An 18,738-nucleotide genomic window follows, 5' to 3' on the forward strand; every position below is an offset into this window, starting at 1 on the left:
TAAAGACAGTTACCCAAGGGAGACTGCCTGTCTGCGCCAGGTTTTATTAGTACCAAGAGGGTTACAGAGTCACATAGACAGGCCCATGCTGGGCCATTAAAAGATCCAGCTAAAATAAAGTAATGTATTAAACAGTTACAAAGTCATAGTCTTGCCTCTATTCAGCAGCCAATCAATTTTTATGCAAACTAGAAATTTGTCCAAAAAGTATGTGAAATAATATCCAGACTGCATTTCAAAATATTTGGCCTCTATAAAATAGTGAGAACATCTCAGACACAATGGCGATGACCGTAACTTGACCCCTAAACTAAAAAGGTACACAATGAAAAAAATCTAAATGGGCTGATTTATGAGTTTGGACCAGATTTTTTTTTGTACCCTGTGCAGTATAAAGGATAAAATCCAATGTGTCTTGAGGGAAAAGCGTGTTTTGTGCCTTGTGTGTAATGTGACCTGTGTTTTAGTCAAGATAATGTGGTTCACTTTTAGACAATGGAAGTTCAAAATGAAATGAAATGCTTATTACCTCAAGAACTTGCAACATAACTCGAAGCTCTCTGCTGAGCAGCAGCAGCAGCAACAGTGTTCATGCATCAGGCAGATGGAGCAGATGCAGGCGCTCTGAACAGGGTGACATCATACCTTCACAATCTGAAGGCGCGGCCGCCGGTATCACGTCAGCTCGAGACGCGCTCGCGCGAACAGAAGAGTAGCCCCCCTCTTTGATACTTTACCAATTAAGGTTCTCGCATTAAGTCCAGAGAGGACACAAGGAGGCAGAAACGACTAAGGGGTGTCACTAGTGTTTTCTCTCGAGTTCAGCGAGCAAGCTTTTCCTCCAGGGACACTCGTCGGCTCCGGGAGGGTCGTACAGTGAGATTTCTGCACTGTGCTCCACTCAAGTTCACTCTCCGCTGCCTGTGCCACACGCAGACTCTGAAGGGATACAGGAACAAGGGTAACTTCAAGACAATCATCAAAATGTAAGTTATAAAACCTCTATTCACTGCTGCGAGGCATGTTTTGTCTTGCATTAAGAGCTTTTGAGCCTGGGTGGGCAGCTTACTTTTATTCCGTTTCTGCGTCAAACCTAAGTTAGTTTAGGGTTAAAAATCATTGACGCAGACGTTCACCGCTAAACGTCTTGTATTTTGCGTAAATGTTTCTTCAAGCGGGATGGGTGAAGGGCGTGCAGCGTAGCGTGCGTAATTGTGCTGAATGACTGGATATAATATTCTTGCGTACTTAAAAGTGCCCTGCATGATTAATGACATGTGAGGCGTACCGATACAGTATTGCACAAATAAGGAGACTGGATAAAAAGAATCAATCTAACGATAATTAAAAAAAAAAAAAAACTTTCTATTAAAGGCTGTGTAGGGTCTGTAAAAGCAAAGCTAAACATTAATATTTATTTCATATTAATATTGCATATCATTTACACAAAGTGTATAAATCCGATGCTCTTGAGGTTTTGGCGCATCCCTGTAATCTAATTAAGTCCTCCTCACCAAATAAGGGAAAATATGGAAAGGTCCGCGCGCCCTTCATCCTTTGAAGTAAGAGTTGCGCGCCCCCACATGCTCGCGGAAAATCTTGCACGAAACATCGCGACCTCACCTGGATGCCAGTCGAGAGACAGTAGGGCTCGTACAAAAACATAAGGTTTTACAGTAAAAACACGCATTTTATTCCTTTATGGGAGAGCAGGGCTAGTTGTCACAAGAGCTATGGATCAGTAACTATAATGTCAAGTCAAAAGTCCAATTACACAAATGTGTGTTTTCTCCAGAAGTCGTTTTGTATGTTGGTTTTAAACTCATATAGCTCAAAACCGTCTTAAATTGGGGTTATTTCGGTGAATTACATCTTCCAAAATAAAATTACAGGAACATTTGTTTTTGTTATAGCTGTTGGTTAAATAAGTGAGGACAATAAAACCACAATGGCATACATTCAGACGAGTCAACTATGAATAAAAGCATATTTCATTTGAAAGGTTGGATTGTGTTTGTAAAAACAGACTTTTTTTTTTATAAATGTGAAGGTGGGGCAACTTCTCACCTTTTATTTATATTTAGCAGGATCCAATGTGACATCTAACCCCATGTGACCCTGCTTTTAGACAGCCCACTTGCAATGAACTGTATCTTTTTTTCCCCGAGCAACATTGGTCAGAATGTTCAGAAGATTTTTGTATCCAATGTTTGAAGGTATATGTTTAAATTCACTCTCAAACATAAACCTGCCCCGAGGAACATTCACTGCAGTACAAAAATGTGACAACTAGCCCCTGTCACCTGGAGTGCTATAATTATTTGCGTTTAAAATAATATAAAACACAATTTAGCTTTTCATATTTTTCTGTTTGGTTTCCATGTGCACAGAAGAAATAACAAAGCCACATCCTGTTGATGAAAGAGTAAAACACCTTTACAAAAATACCCATAATGCCATTCTCCCCCTCAGTGTGTAATCTGTGTTTTTCACTGGTGCAGGCGAGATGCACATCAGTCGCTGCGGCTGAGCCAGTATGTGGGCTAACCACACTTTTCAGGATGGCTGAATCATGACATAGCGTGCCATCTCCACTTCACTTTTTTGACAATCTGTCCTCAAATGAACCTAACATTATAATGATTATACTGAAGACAAATTGATTACATTTATCTTAGTTGAACTCACTACACTGATAGCATGTTTTTACGATGTCAAGGTAATGAAATGTATGAAATTAATAATGATTATTATTATTATTAGGGTTTTCTGCAGTTAAGTTGACTGTTAACAGCTTGTTCTGTCATCAGTGTGACTGGGGAGTGTAACACAGTGTTCTTTTCAGCTATGTGCCTCAAATAATATTTCCATATTTGTCTGGTGCATATTAGAGTATTTTAGAAAACTGTATCTACATTTTTTTGGGGGCGGTCCTGTAAAAATACACTGGAAACCCCATCCTGCCTGGCCAATGGTTTTCAAATATGTAGCTTGTTTGAATGTTATATATCAAATTTAAAAAAGAGAACCTGCTGATTCCACATCTTTTATTTAGCATCTATGATTGAATATATTAAAATATAAACTGTAAGCGTTATACAATATGTGGATTGTGTTAGGTAGAAGGAACATAAAATCAGACTGTCATTCTTCATATTTCCTGCAGGTGACGCCAGACTACAGTTTGGCTGCAGCAGTGGCGTGTTCTGAACGCCAGACTTGTTTTGTTCATCCTTTGTTTCTGAGCAACTGGCCTATTTACAGTTAGACTGCATTGTGGACATTTTAATATTACATGGGGTCTCAGAACAATAGGTCATTGGTGATGTTGTTAACTGGAAATCAAACCAAAGAGATATAAATATGAATACCTAGTTATGAATGAAGTTCATTATCTTGAGCCTGACATGAAGTCACCTTATTGGTTAAGTTGTGAGACCGCAATGAAGGCTTGAAGACAAGTCTGAGCCTTTCTTCTTCTAATCTTATGCTCTGCTAGAAATATCAAGATTTCCCTGAGCATATGAAGAGGCAAAGAATGAGAGCAAGGGTATAACACAATATGTGGTTATGTAGATGATGGGGGCTGGGAATTGGAGGGGGGTCAGGGGGGCACCGGTGGCTCATTACATGAAGGGCATTCCACAGATTCCCACTGAGTGACAAATGCTCAAAAAAGCTCTGAAGGGAAACATTCTTTTTGGACTGCGTCCTCACACACTGTTTTGGCTCATTTGCCTTATTTAGACAAATGTGGATTTAATGCAGTTCTAAACTGCCCTGTTTTGTGATTTTCTCCTACAAAATGGGTACAAGGAGGATGGAGATCCTGCCAAGATTTTTATTTGCACACCTTGGGTATTCAGACACCTCTTTAGACATATTTTCAACTTTCTTACTCACCTACTGTGAATTTTCACTCAGTTTATTTAGACACTTTATCCAAATTCAGTTCATAATTTGATAATTGGTGGCATTATACTTCAACACACGAATATGGAAAAGTAGAACATTTGATTAGATTTAGTCTAGACAACACACTTTATGTGTTGTTAAATGCATAAAGTGAAACTATTTTAATATCAAATTAAAAATCGCTTTCTCACGTCAGAGGAGGTATACTTCGAAATATTGCTTTTGAACGATATTTTAAGAATTTTTTTCAGTAGGTAACACGTTTCAAACGCAGCAGAAGTTAATGCACACTTGACATTGCGTAATATCCAGTGAATGCTGTATCATGAGCTGTTTTCAGACCAGCTACCAAAACGACTAAAGTAATGAAACACAATGGCATACTTTCATTCAGCAACTTCTTAAAAGCTGAATATGTTTTCTAGAATGTATGTTTGAAAATGTCCACGTACTTCAGACATGTGTCGATGAGAAACACAAATGTAATTAAACGCATGTGTATTCAAGCCTGATTTTAGTCAATTCTTTGTTTTCCCTTCTAGTCACATAACTTTGGAAAGAAGAGCACACAAATTGTACAATTCCACAAGACTCCACCCAAAAAAGCGAGACAGCGAATTAGTGCAGGAGACCAGAGTCGATAAAAATGAGTCAACACACACGCCCCCACCAGTCGAGCGCCGCCGCCGCCGCTCCCCTATCCAACGCTTCTCTCTCCCCGGACAAGGACGCAGACATGCCCGCCACAGAGAAAGATCTCGCCGAGGACGCGCCATGGAAGAAGATCCAGCAAAACACATTCACGCGTTGGTGCAACGAGCACCTGAAATGTGTCAATAAGCGCATAGCGAACCTGCAGACGGACCTGAGCGATGGGCTCCGGCTGATCGCGCTTCTGGAGGTGCTCAGCCAGAAGAAGATGTTCCGCAAGTACAACCAGCGCCCCACGTTCAGACAGATGCAGCTGGAGAACGTCTCTGTGGCTCTGGAGTTCCTCGACAAGGAAAACATCAAGCTGGTGTCTATAGGTATGTTCTGATTTCAGTCGACCATTGCACTTTATTTCATATAGTATATAAACTATAAAACAGAGCTTGTGGTTTCCAACATCACCCGGCATTTGGCCAACAAACAGGGCAATACATTTGAGGCAGGCCACAAAATAACGGGAAAGAAAGATGGGAATCAAGGCCTGTGTGGCCACGGATTGTTTTGTGCACAACTTTATGAATGTTTCACTTGTTGCACGTGCTTTTTTTTTTACTTTTTGTAACTTGTTGCTCACGCAGAGGGTTTTGAAATTAAGATTGCTTTAATCGCGTTTGCAGTTGAGAATCTGACAAAGAAGTGAGGAACCACAGTCGCTCCATTCAACCGTTTTAAGTCCAGCCCCGAATGTCGTAAAGCAGCAGCAGACATCGTGGCGAATAGTTTAGGGTGGTTTAACCTTAGTTTGTGTGTTGGTTTAGTCCAAACTCGGCAAATGCACCAAAACTTTTTCTGCATTGATGCAGTAGAAGTGTGGGGAAAAACGTCCCTCTTAATAGGAGTGCTCACTTCCTACGCTAGAGACCCCAGAGAATTCAGTAAATTTTTATTTATTATTATTATTATCGGTGTCAAATGTTTATTATAGCTTAACTTCTCACTCGGCTATCAGTGAACATGGCGTTCACCGGTGGCACAAAGAAGAATGATCGATCGATCCGAGAGGACACGCCTCTCTCATGAGGAGCACAGCTGTCTTCATTAAAATTGAATGTGGTTGTTTTGGGTGTCAACGGTTTAACGGAGGGATTGGAACATAAAGTTGCACAACATGGCTTGTGTTGGAGATGTCGAGACAGGGTTCCTTCATTCAGTGCTGGTTGTGATTGATTGATTAACACTGTGACACGCCCTCCAGTTTATGTCATTTCAGGAACATGGGTGAATCTGTACTGGATCATGGGTTCATTGAATGCGTGCATCTAACTGAAGTTCATTCAGACAAGATTGCATTAAGCATTTCTCCTTTATTACATCACAAATTGCTCAGTGTAATGAGAGAAACTGGGCTATTGTAATGTAAAATTAGCATGAATTTAAAAATGTCCATTTGTTTCTTTATTGACCGCACTCAAGTATTGGAAGTTTTATGCAAACCTGTGGTTTTCTTGTTCTCCTGCTTGATTTAAGAGAATCATGTCTATGTACTATCTGTGAAGTAACATGATCAGTTTCACAAATTTGCATCTTTGATTCATGTCCTAGAAATAGTGCAGTGTCTTTAGTTCTTCATTTTTCAGAAATTCTATATTTTAGGTTTTCCAAAAACCTGAACCTTTTTTTTTTGTGTGGTAACTTTCAAGTTTAAACTAGCTTTTGAATTGCTCAATTTTCTGTCCTGATGGACCATTCTGTCTTGTTGTTTTAGTGTAATTTGTTCTCTTCCAGAAGCCCATGTTTTCATCAGTAGTTCCACAACCCAATGGCTGTAGGGTTTTGCTCTTAATTGGAGCATTTCCCAACAGCGCCCAGAGGGCATAAATAAACATCCTCTTAGATTGCACAATCAAGGATTATTCAGCAATTGCTGAATATTTGTACTTAAACACCTTCATCCCTTCCTGTTAATATGAGCAAACCGTTTTGCTGGACTGAGTTCCTCACCCACAGATGGTGTAATTGTATTTTATGATTGCATCTTACAGCCACTGAAGCATTTTTCACCATGTGAGTTATTTGCATCCTTTAGGAATTCAGTATGCTCATTAGTTGGGCGATGTGTTTTTCTAGTTCTAGTTTTTTTGTAACTTGGAACTGTTTGGTTCTTTGACTGTTCTTTCTTTGCAATAAGAACATTGCAAAGTGAGTGTACAGCGAATTACTGAGCAAGCATAAAGGTGGTATGCGTGTACCCCTGTCATGACAGGCCTCATATTTTACCTGTCTATACGAATATAGTGCTGCCTTCCAAAGCCTGAAGGAGCATGACAGGCCTTTATCTCCGTCTTCATCTGGGTGGGGCTCATAAAAAGAGCTTTCAAGTGTGGAGCCTAGAGACACGCTAATCTGTTTCTCCATCTAGCGTGTTCGTACTTAAATGTGATGTAACATGATCTTGATCTGAATAGCCTTTCTAACCATATTTACGACACTTAAGAACATTTGATGCTGTTCGACAAAGTTGCTCAATATCTTGTCTCAGTTGAGGTGATTTTTAAATGCAATAATTCCAAACAATGAATCTTAAGCTTGTCAAAATGAGTTGCAAGTAAAGACTTGATTCTGTTGTGTAGGTGAAGTGTATGCCTAGGGGTGCAGAATAGAGAAACTTTATGCAATGGTCCAGAGCCTCTGAAATGCAGTAAACCCGAAGATTCCTTTTTATATTGGTTTCGTTCTGACCACTTGAGGTTATTGTCGAGTTTAAGTCTTTCCTTGGTCATCATGTTTAGTTGTTAATTCTCACTATAACACCGACTTGGCTTTTCAGTGTTTTGATTTGTAGAAGCTTAATTTTGTTTAATGTAAACATTTAGTTATAAAGACTGTGGAGCTAAATGGTGAGGCATGTAGTTATTTAACAGGTCAATAGCTGAGGGAGTCTTCCTGATGTTCCTGTGCTTTATTGGCAATGCCAGGATATCCTGTTCCTTTGGGCAACAGTCCTGTGGCAATGGAACTCAGCAGTGGGGCATTTTTTTCTGCTGCCTTTGTTGTAGAGTTTATTTTTCCCATTCATTTTCTCCATGGGAATTAAAAAAACTGAATAAAGTTCTAAGACATGAACCAAACCAACCAGCTCTGAGATAAATCTGAACCTTAGATTTTGATTTGAAAGCAAAAAAAGTATCTAATAGTAGGATTCATGACTTAATTATGTCATGCACAATGCTTCATGGAAATGGGAGTTTCCCGCTGAGCTCTTTTGGCATGGTTTTCTATGGTTATAATGACAGCTTGGTGGATCCTGTTCAGGATTTCTGGTAGTTCTATGCTAGACGTCAAACTTGAAATCTCACTCTATAGATGCATATTATTGTTGCGTAATCTCTGTGAATAGCAGAAAATGAAACCAATTTTACTGCTCTCTAGTGCTTCTGAACAGAACTTTCACATCACTGCAGCTGCTTTAAATATTAGAAACTCAAGTTGGCGTAAACTGAAGTACATTGTACTTATGCCAGCTTGCACCAGCGAATAAGTAGCAAGCGTGTGTGACTGTGTACCCTCACACCCTTCTCCACACTGGAAAGCACCCTATGGCAAGTCTCGTTAGTGCTTTTTTAATTGGTCACACTTGAACCTCAAAATTTCTGCATAAACTAAAGAATAAGGTGATTTTGCACTTGAATGTCACTTTGTGACTCAGATGTTGAAGTTCCACTTTACTGTGGAACCGTAAAGAGAAAAGTTTTGTTTTTAAGGTCGTTGTCACCCAACTAGACAAAACCGCTGCATGGAAACCACATGAAGACATCTGCCACACGCTCCGTATTCTCAGAAAAACCTCATTACTGACAAACAGGTAGGTACACCAGATAAACTGGCTCAACCTGGAGTGAAGACGGTGAATTTAGATGAGTGAAATCGAATGTATCTAGTCAATCAAGTGGGGAGGGAGGGAGGGAGGTTGGGGAAATCTCTTCCTCTGCCAAGCATAGATTGCTGCAATTCAGTTTTTCCTCCTTTTGGATGTAAAAAACTTAATTCATCTGAAGTTAAGCTACTGTAGAGAAATGGGGTGTGGTTTTTTTGCCATATTTTTAGTCTGAGGTGGGTCAAAGAAAGATGGATTGCAAATAAGAGAAGTGCAAGTGGGGTGGTGTTGGGGGGTGTTTCCTAATGGATATAATTGCATGGCACTTTCTTGATCTGGTAACCCATTGGAGAATGCATCACCAAATTGTATTTATCCATTTTTACATGCTAATGTAAGACTTTTTTTTTCTTTTTTCTTCAAGAATCGTATAATGGAGATGGTAGGGTGATTCACCCTTGATGGATTCAGGAAAGAATCCAGTACAATTGGCACTTATCTGATTGTCCCAAGGCATTTATCTCCACCCTTATTTAAGAGCAGAGATTTATGTTCGCAGTCACACTGGCAGAACTACTGATGAACGGAAAGATTGCTGAACATGGCCACTTCTTTAGTGATCTCGTTAAAATGTAGGCTGGCCTCTTATGTCTTTGTGATATATGGATTGTGGCACTAAACACGCTCCGTTGGCTCGACATAATTATAATCGTATGTTTAATATGGACTGATACTTTCCTGGCCAGTGTTTTTTATTTTATTTATTTTATTTTGATTTTTTTTTTAGGTGAAGTTGATGGAACTGGGTTCTCTCCAGCCACTAAATAACCATGCCAAATGACAATCCAGCTCTGTCAATATGGGGTTTTACAAAAGCACTACCACAGCAGTTTTGTACTCCAGTCAGTTTTCCCTCCCTTACTCCTTCTCTTCCATTCCCTGCCTACTCCTGTTCCCTCCCTCTCTCAGCTGTAATCAGAAACCCCTGTGCAAGGGAATGGGTGGCCTGCCAGGATCAAGTTTGCTTCTGCCCTTTTAAGGCTACAAAACCAAGGGGAACATTTCCAGAGAGAGAGAGGGAGGAAAAGAGGGAGGGACATTTGGAAGTCATAGAAAGTAAAAGAAAAGGAAGTTTTCTTACAGCGTTCATGCTCCTAAAGTCTTGTATTGGATATGCTTGGTTTTGAAAACCAAAGTCGGGGTGAATGGAATTAGACATTTCTGTGCCATATGGTCCTGATTATGATCTGCAGCACAACAGTTGTTTTCATGCTTTGTTAGGTTCTCCAAACTGCAGATGTTGGAGATAAAAGAAAACATGCTGATAAGCAGTAGAAGCATTGTGGATGACCAATGTGGTGAAAGTTTATCATGGCATTAAACTGAAATGTACTGTAACATTGAGTCACATAGAATGTTACATCTTAGATCCAGGCACCCCAGTTAATGCTCCTAAAATTGGCATAAAGCGGAAATGATAGTCTATTTTATATATTGAAAATGATTCTTCAATGCATAGGTTTCTTGTTGTTTGTCAAATTACAGAATTTTCTAATTACTAATTATTTCAATCACGTAGTCCTTTTAAACCAGCCCAATTCTTCTAATCAGCTGCAAGATCTAATTCAGTTCTGCCTCCATCCAATCATCAACTGATGGCCAGGACTAAATCCCACCCTACGATACCCAAAACTATACTGAAAATCGGTTTTATTCAGTTGTCTTCATTTACATCTCAAATGTAGCTTCCGTTAAAGTGATAGCTCAACCAAAAATCAGTTTATCATTCTTGGAAGAATTAACATTCCAAAATTGTAGAATTGTATTTCCTTCTGCGGAACATAAATACATTTTAAAGAGCACCTGTGGTCCAAATATCTTTCTCTTCCAGTGATTGGACAAAATAAAACCTTCTTTTGTGTTCCACAGAGGGAGGAAATGACTTTGTAGACTAGAGAAAAAATAGGGGGGTCAGTCTTGTCGAGTTTTCCATGCCTATGATTTCATTTGTGTATAGACGTCCTGACCACGCTGATAAGACCTTTTTGGAATGTGTGCAATTTCCTCTATGGCTGCACACAAACATGAAACCCCCACTGCTGGAAAATGACCTCAACTTTGTGAATGAAAAGTTGCTTGGCTAATTATCCTACTGAAATATGTGAAATATTCTTATGAAATGCGTCTCGGGATGAACACTCCTCCCCATCCTCTGCGACATCCTTCAGACATCTGCAGTGTGTCATGTTGTCCAGCAGTGTGGGGCAAGGTTGAGGGCTGATGTCAGAGTGGCTGAGGTGATTTGGCAGGTCCAGACAGGGGGTGAGTCATGGGAATGAATCTGTGCTCCAATCCACTACTGATGACTCCGCTCTCCTTCATGGCTCGAACAGGAAGGCCTCAACTCACCAAGCCCATGTCTGTCTCTCCTTGTCCAAGTCCTTGGTTGTGTCCAAAACTTGGCAAGTAGAATATGGTGTGGTAGGAAGGTAACGAAGCACATGTGAATCAAATGTTTGCATAATATTGTCTACAATAGGGTGACAATATGAGCCATTTTCCCAGGATGTGTCCTTGCCAGGATTTCTATATTGCCTAAAACATCCAAAGTAGTTTGACCAATAACATGCAGATATGTTACGTAATCTACCAATCGTGGCATGTGAAAATGTGAGATATTGTTGACTTTAAGCCATGATTATTTGTGTGTGGTCAATGGTTGGTGGAAAATAATGGCATATGATGGAGCTTGTATGTAAACAAATTCATCGAAGAATTTATGACTCCTTATGTCTCTTGAGAAATAAGCATTATAGTCACTAAATATTTGCTTTGGATATCTTTAAATCTCTATATTTGTTTTGGATCATCAGACATGATGTCATGATGCCTTCATGCAGAAAATAAGTTTAGTCCTCGAGTGACTGGGCAGGAATGCCGCTTCCTTGGGTTTCGAATGCAAGCTATCTCTGTCCTTTGTATATTTTGTCTTTGACTGTTTTAGTCACCATCTTTTTCTGGTTCTCTCCCTCCCTCCTTTCCATCTATCTCTTTCTCAGCCTCCTTTTCATTTACCTTCTCTTAGTCACTGCCAGCTTTCTCTCTCAGTCATGAGATTCATGTTTTGGGAATTTGATGAAGAGCTGTGAGCACAAATGTCCTTAAAAGGAATGAGTTTGCTGTGGGTTTCCTGCAGTGTGTGGTGGGAATGCTGCAGCAACACAGATTCCTGTCATGTTTCATATGTTTGCCATTGAGTGCAGTGCGTCACCGTGCCTGTGCCCTCCGACCCCCACCCACCGCAGTTAGACATGTTTGAGGATGGTCATGTGGTCATGCATGAACCAACTTGATTACGGAGTTCAGCTTGTCCATCTAAGGTTTTTTTTTCTTTCTTTTTAATTTTTTTAGCAGTGATACTGAAGCAGGAATTAAGGCAGGTGAACATATGATTCAATGATAGCTTTTTTTTCAGAACAGATCGGATACAAAAACATTAGTATCGGCCAATTCTGATCCGATACCAGCGCAGTTAAAAAAAAATAAAAAAATGAACAAAATATATCAATCTATGACAAAAGTGGATATTTCAGCAGCAAATGTTATTCTAGAAAAATCATGGGTCCACAATAATTTTATAAAAACATTAAACTAAACATTTAGTGAAACCGACATCTGGTCAAATGTTACACATTGCTGTGTGTTGTAAAATTATATACTATAAAATTAAAAGACATTCAAATGCATAGAACAGTAAGGAAGGCAGCAACATATGATACATTGAAATGAACATAAAGATTATTAATTTTTCATCTTGCAAAAATAGTTTTGGGAAAGTTTATGGCTCCAATCCATTCAGATATTGACTTAAATATTAATCTATTCTTGGTATTAAACTATGGGATGGATTCAGAACTTAAAATATAGTGCATGAAACTTTGTGGTGCTTTTAATGTTTTTGTACCTTTCTTGGGGCTAAACAAGAATACAGGATATTATACGCACTATATTGGATTTGGATCCTTCTCTCCTCTGACTGATACCTGTTCTGCTGAAAATGGCAGTATCGGAGCCGATACTGACACAGAGTATCAGATTGATGCATCACTATCTTGGTGTGCTGCGAGTTCTCCTTTATGGCTCACAAACATGGCTTTTCTTCTGTTGTTTTTAAAGCATCTCATGCAGTGATCATAAAGAAATACTACAAATGTTTTGGATAATGTTGTTTTTGTTCTTGTACGCTTCATTCAACCGTTAATAAAATCAAGAACAGTCGATGTGAATGCCTCATAAGAAATACTTGTCAACAATGCGGAACAAGACTCTAAATCAGCCTAATTACATAGGACTCATGCTGATTAGTAGACTCTTTGTTCAAACATCCCTATGCTCCCCAAAAATTGTCCTGAAACATTAGCTCACATTACATTTTACTAATTCATTTAGATTTTTGGCAACCGTAAACCACAGCATACTTCTCTATCTGTGAGGGTGGTTCACTGGGGGGTGATTTTAATAAGATTTTATCAATTTTATATGCTCATCCAATTAATCCCAGTTCCATTGAGCATCCAGATCTTTCCTGTGACTCAACTGGCAAAGGATATTGATAAATGTCAAAAGCAGATCCATTTCCAAGACCCTTAAGGCCAAAAAATGTGGCCTGACGAATAATAACTGGGGATAATTTTATTTGTACAGCCCACAGGATGACTGTCTAAGCCCTGCCTTGCCTTAAGTTGACGGTAAGGTCTGCCTCTAATACCTTAAACAAGCTCCAACAAGTTCCCATGTAGTAACATTCTTTTTATGTCGTCCCTGTCTTCTCTTCATTCCCATAACAGTGAATCAGGCTGTAATAGTCACTCATCACTGTCTGCGCTATTGTATTATGCTGATTTGGGTTTGTTTCTAATATTTCACTCATATTTTTTCCCATCAGTACCCTTGTATGAATAAGATTGATCATAGTCAAAGTCAGCACAATCTACCGGACGTTCCACTAGAGCTGACTCTGGAAGAATTTGGTGATGCTTTAACTTCCCCTTCCAGCATTAACCATAATGGCGCTTCTTTATAGGTCCATAAATTTTCATATTATTGCTCCGATGCTGAAGCACATGCCCAGTGTGTTTGGTCTGTGAATAAAGGGATCAGTGAGAGTTCAATAGCACCTTCACCAGAAGCCAAGATGAATTCCAGCAGGCTCTGGGGGCTCATGGTTTATAAACCGCACCAGGAGACCAGAACTAGAGAAAAATGCAGATGTATTATTTTACATGGCCAAAAAAAACTGTTGGATAACTGGAATGGGTCAGGAGGGGGATGAAATGTTATGTGAGATTTCACAATATACAGCGCATTAATTTTCAGTCTATTTCGGAACCGATCAAATGCTTGCTTTCCTCCTTGAGACAATGATTTGCTCAGATTAAATTCTGCGGTGTTTTAAAAGAGAAAGTTTACCCGAAATTTTTTCATCATGCCTATTCTGAAAGTCTGATTTCTCAAAAACTTGATTCAAAGAGTCAACTGTAAAAATAATCCTTATGAATGAGTCCATTCCAAGTGTTTGCCATATTTGATGAGATCCATGTATGTGCGGTGATTTATTACTGATGAGTGAAAGTCTCAACTGGAATAAACTGCTTGATTTCATATGGATTAGATTGGAATTGTTTGCAACATTTAAGAACTATTAGAAGCTTCAAAGGTGTCAAAGAAACACATTTTTTTCATAAAAAAAAAAAAAAAAAACTAAATTCAAAAACTAAACTTGAGTTAACATTAATCAAATAATGAGTGATAGATTTTTACCATATTCATTAATCTTCATTGACATCTGGTCATGTAAATTAAACCGCTCCTTGTTAGTTCATGATAGCTCAGTCAGTTCCATTAAATATTAACATTAGTTTTTCTTTGTATTGTATTAGTAAGTTTTGAAATTAACATTTAATAAATGCAGAAATGATGTGTACTTATCTTTCACAGTATAGCTCATTTGAAACTGTCACTTTGGTTATGAAATGCCAAATCAGTATTTTTATGTATATTTGGGTTATATCGAAAGTCTCCCCTCCCTTTGTCCCCTGCAAGGTTAACTGCATCCTCAGTGGAGCATGTGTCAGTTAAAAGAGGAAGTTGCACTGCATTGTACTGCCCTGCCCAAGTCTTCCCTCAGGGCCTTTGAGTATCAAAGAACAATTATTAACATTATCTTCAAATATGTCTTGATTATCTCACTGTCCCAGGTTGGAATAGGCCTTACTTGCATACTAAAAGCAGCATAGGATACGACAAGAGTCTTCTGTTTGCGCTTTGAAGTTGTTTTGTGTCTCTTCTGTAGCTTGAGATGCATGTACAAGCCTATAACCACATTTTGGATGGGCGTATGCTCTTGTTAAAGCGAAATGGCAGGGGAAAGGGAAGTGTGAAAGTGTTGAATAAGGGTGGAGATCAGACTATGATCAGATCTTTATGTCGACACAGGGTGGAGCGACTAGAGGAGGAGATGGGTTTACATTTATTTCCATCCATTTTAAGAACCGTAAGAGCAGAGCAAATAATAAAAGGCTACCAGACTCCATCCAGCTCTCTCAGATTGAACATTTTAATTTTGTCCTGAAATAATCCTCAAATGGGATGGTGCCAACCATCTAGATGGTTTAATCCACAAATGTTTCCTTTAGATTTTTTTACACTCTGAATCTGAAGTCATGCGAGCATTAAGTCTGAATGTTTCACATGTGCAGTGCAGATAAGTGCTTCATTGTTCTGTGACCATTTGTGGCATGGTCTGCAGTTCATTGCACAGTCTTGTGCTGAATGATAAAAAGATTTGTATAGATACGAACACCCTCAGATAATAACATTTATTGACTCCAATGCATTTTTGCAAACTCTAACTCTTCTCTCTGTCTCGTTACAGACAGTAAGGCCATAGTGGATGGGAACCTGAAGCTGATCCTGGGTCTGATATGGACTCTGATTCTCCATTATTCCATCTCCATGCCCATGTGGGACGAGGAGGAGGAGACCGAAGAAAGCAAGCAGAAGACCCCCAAACAGCGGCTGCTCGGATGGATCCAGAACAAGCTGCCCGAGCTGCCCATCACCAACTTCAGCCGGGACTGGCAGTCAGGGAAAGCCCTTGGCGCTTTGGTGGACAGTTGTGCTCCAGGTGAAATATCTGAGATGGGGTTTAGTGGTCTGAGAATGTCTTTAGTATTAAATTTGGTGTTCCTATTAGCCATGTTCGGTCCACATGATCAATGTACTTAAATTTATACATTTGTTCAGATTGTTCATGTACAGTATTTTTATTAAATTGAGTTCATAAAGGTTTAAAGCGGTCCCTGCATTGATTTTGTAGTTATAACAAGTAATTTAATCATTATTATTATTATTTTTTTTAATGCTGTCGTAGCAACGCAAAGTATTTTAAAGGAAATCTGACACAGTCCTTAGAAAATGAGGAGAAATACAATATTTTTTGTTTTTGGTTTATAGGTCTCTGTCCAGACTGGGACTGCTGGGACCAGACCAAGCCTGTGGACAATGCCAGGGAGGCCATGCAGCAGGCTGATGACTGGCTTGGTGTTCCTCAGGTACTTTTATCTTAGATCAGTTATCACTGGCCTTTTCATTAACTACTGAATAATCAGAGAACAGAATGTTCTAGAGCCCCCACCTGGCATGTTTCTAATTCAGTGCAGCAACCATGGCTTTTGTGGTTTCATCATGACCTGAATTGGAAAGGAAACAAATGAAAAAGCATTTGTCTGTCACGCCACAATCGTTTCACCTTGGTCCTAACCGTACAGTTGCAGCACACAATATCACCTAGTATTACAGTAGTGTTTATGGTTAAACCCTTTTTTTTTTTTTTTTTGAAGGAATAGACATAGGGAACAGTCAAATCACTTTTTCTGTACTGATGTATCGAAACTACCTAGTGAGGTTTTTTTGTCACGGCACATGCTGATGGTGTGCCAAGGCTGGCATGTCGCGTGCAGTCAGTTATGCGTGTGGTTAGGTGTTTCCGTCCCTAGGGCTGATGTTTCTACGATACAGACTTTAAGTTGCATCTTAATACACTTCCTGTTGGCGTGGCATGATAAGAACACCTTATTTTACAAAATGTTTACAAATTGCATAAGTTTAAGTTGATTTGGGTTAAATTGCATGCCTTGTTTCTTCACCAGGTGATCACTCCAGAAGAAATTGTTGATCCCAATGTGGACGAGCACTCTGTTATGACTTACCTGTCCCAGTTCCCCAAAGCCAAACTCAAGCCCGGTGCCCCCCTGCGGCCCAAACTCAACCCCAAAAAGGCCCGTGCCTATGGACCAGGTAAACCGTGACCAGCTGCATATTTGCTATGGTTTTTATTTTATTTCTATCTGAAACTGATTGTTTTAATAAGTGTCTGAGACTCATGGGTATTGTTCTGTGCCATGCAGGTATTGAGCCCACAGGTAATGTTGTGATGAAGAAGGCAGTGTTCACTGTTGAGACCATCAGTGCCGGTCAGGGAGAGGTTCTGGTTTACGTGGAAGACCCAGCCGGCCACCGTGAAGAGGCCAAAGTTACAGCCAACAATGACAAGAACCGCACCTATGCAGTATTCTATGTACCAAAAGTCACTGGACAACACAAGGTACCCAGACGTGTTTACATGAAACGGATGGAACATAATACCCCCTCCCCCCCCAAATAAAATATTACACTGATGTTTTAAAATTAAAGGTAGTGCATCATCAGATGGAAGCAAACAGGTCTAGCATGGTTTGTAATAGACCTGTGTCTGTTCTCCTAGGTGACCGTGCTGTTTGCAGGGCAACACATCTCCAAGAGCCCTTTTGAGGTGGATGTGGGAATGGCTCAGGGAGACTCCAGCAAGGTCACTGCTCAGGGCCCAGGACTTGAGCCTGCTGGCAACATTGCCAACAAGACCACATACTTTGACGTCTACACAGCTGGTACTTGTCCTTAGGATATCATGCGTTCTGCTTATTTTGGTTGTAGATGATGCTTTTAAAAATAAAGTACATCAAATAAGCATTTCTTTTAGCTAAATAAAGATAGAAGTAGACAAAATAAACAATTTCATTAGTTTATCTAAATTAATGTTATTTTAACCTAAACCAACCATAAATACCATTTTAAATGAGACTTGTTGTTTCTCAGGTGCTGGAGTAGGAGAGGTGGAGGTGGTCATTATGGACCCCAGTGGAAAGAAGGGCACTGTTGAGTGCAGTGTTGAGGATAAGGGCAACAGCAGCTACCGATGCACCTACAAGCCCACTCAGGAGGGCCAGCACACCATCTATATCACCTTCGCTGGGGGGCAGATCTCTAAGAGCCCTTACACTGTCCAAGTGGGAGAGGGTAAGAGCCAGAGAAGGGCGATGCATGAATATTGTGTAAGACAGGAAAGGGAAGTAGGTGAACGGGATATATACGCACAGGATTAATTTTAATGAGGCATGGAAAGGCCATTACCTATGAATAGCATGTACAAAACTTGATTTAAAAGCTTAGGTTTCTTTTATATGTCCTTGCCTGCATTGCTTTTTCTTGCTGTCTTTTTTCTCTTTTTCTTCACTGGCAATTGTGTCTCTCCTTTTGAAGGACAAGTGTCGTCTACATCCACTGGTATCTCTCCTTTTCTCTTTGGATTGGCCTCCTTTTGGCTTTTGATGTCATTTCCTGTTTCCTTGGATATGTCTTTGGTACATGACCTGCTGCTTTTCTGTCTATGTCCTGGTGTTTTCAGTTGCACCTCACTTTAGGCAATTAACCCTTTACAGTTCCAATGGCATTACATGATATAATTTTGGACCACAAGTTATACTGACCAGAAAGTGTTTAACTGCCCATATAAGTGCTAATAGATGTTCGTTTCTCCAGAGGCGTGTGTAGACAGTGTTATCCATGGCGTTGTAAGCCAAGCAAAATTCCTGTGACTCAGTAATGTGTGTAGCAAGAGTCAAATGGAACATTAAAAATAGCGTTTTATTATCAGACTGTTTTTCCTGCAGTATTATTCAGCACTGTACAGTCATTCTTACCACTTCCTCTTGTAAGGCTGTTTGGATCAAGACAAAAAAAAAGATAAACCTACACCACGAGCAGAGCCTAGTATCTCTCCCGCAGTATGCTCAGTGTTTTCCTCCCTGCTTTTTTTGAAGAACAGAGCTGCAGTACATGTTTCTTTTATTTTTAAAACCATTGAAATCAAATGTCAACTTGTCCCTTAGTTTGTAAATGCCAGACCCAATTTCAGTAAT

The 18,738-nt window shown here is 39.7% G+C and overlaps 1 protein-coding gene across 4 annotated transcripts in view; it reads left to right on the top strand.

Annotated features, from left to right (window-relative positions):
- Nucleotides 1–682: 682 nt before the first annotated feature.
- The window catches only part of flna (filamin A, alpha (actin binding protein 280)), a 34,182-nt gene continuing 16,126 nt past the window's right edge, over nucleotides 683–18,738 (top strand). Inside the window, exons 1-8 of one of the 4 annotated variants that reach the window (XM_052594206.1) lie at nucleotides 683–986; nucleotides 4,458–4,943; nucleotides 15,375–15,626; nucleotides 15,956–16,053; nucleotides 16,651–16,798; nucleotides 16,909–17,105; nucleotides 17,265–17,427; nucleotides 17,636–17,836. In XM_052594206.1, the coding sequence (XP_052450166.1) occupies nucleotides 4,562–4,943; nucleotides 15,375–15,626; nucleotides 15,956–16,053; nucleotides 16,651–16,798; nucleotides 16,909–17,105; nucleotides 17,265–17,427; nucleotides 17,636–17,836 (1,441 nt within the window). In that variant the 5' untranslated portion in view covers nucleotides 683–986; nucleotides 4,458–4,561. The remainder of the gene's footprint in view (nucleotides 987–4,457; nucleotides 4,944–15,374; nucleotides 15,627–15,955; nucleotides 16,054–16,650; nucleotides 16,799–16,908; nucleotides 17,106–17,264; nucleotides 17,428–17,635; nucleotides 17,837–18,738) is intronic. The other 3 variants (XM_052594207.1, XM_052594208.1, XM_052594209.1) reach the window with 3 other exon arrangements.

Source organism: Carassius gibelio, chromosome B23 (genome assembly GCF_023724105.1).
Source record: "Carassius gibelio isolate Cgi1373 ecotype wild population from Czech Republic chromosome B23, carGib1.2-hapl.c, whole genome shotgun sequence".
NCBI classification, from domain to species: domain Eukaryota; kingdom Metazoa; phylum Chordata; class Actinopteri; order Cypriniformes; family Cyprinidae; genus Carassius; species Carassius gibelio.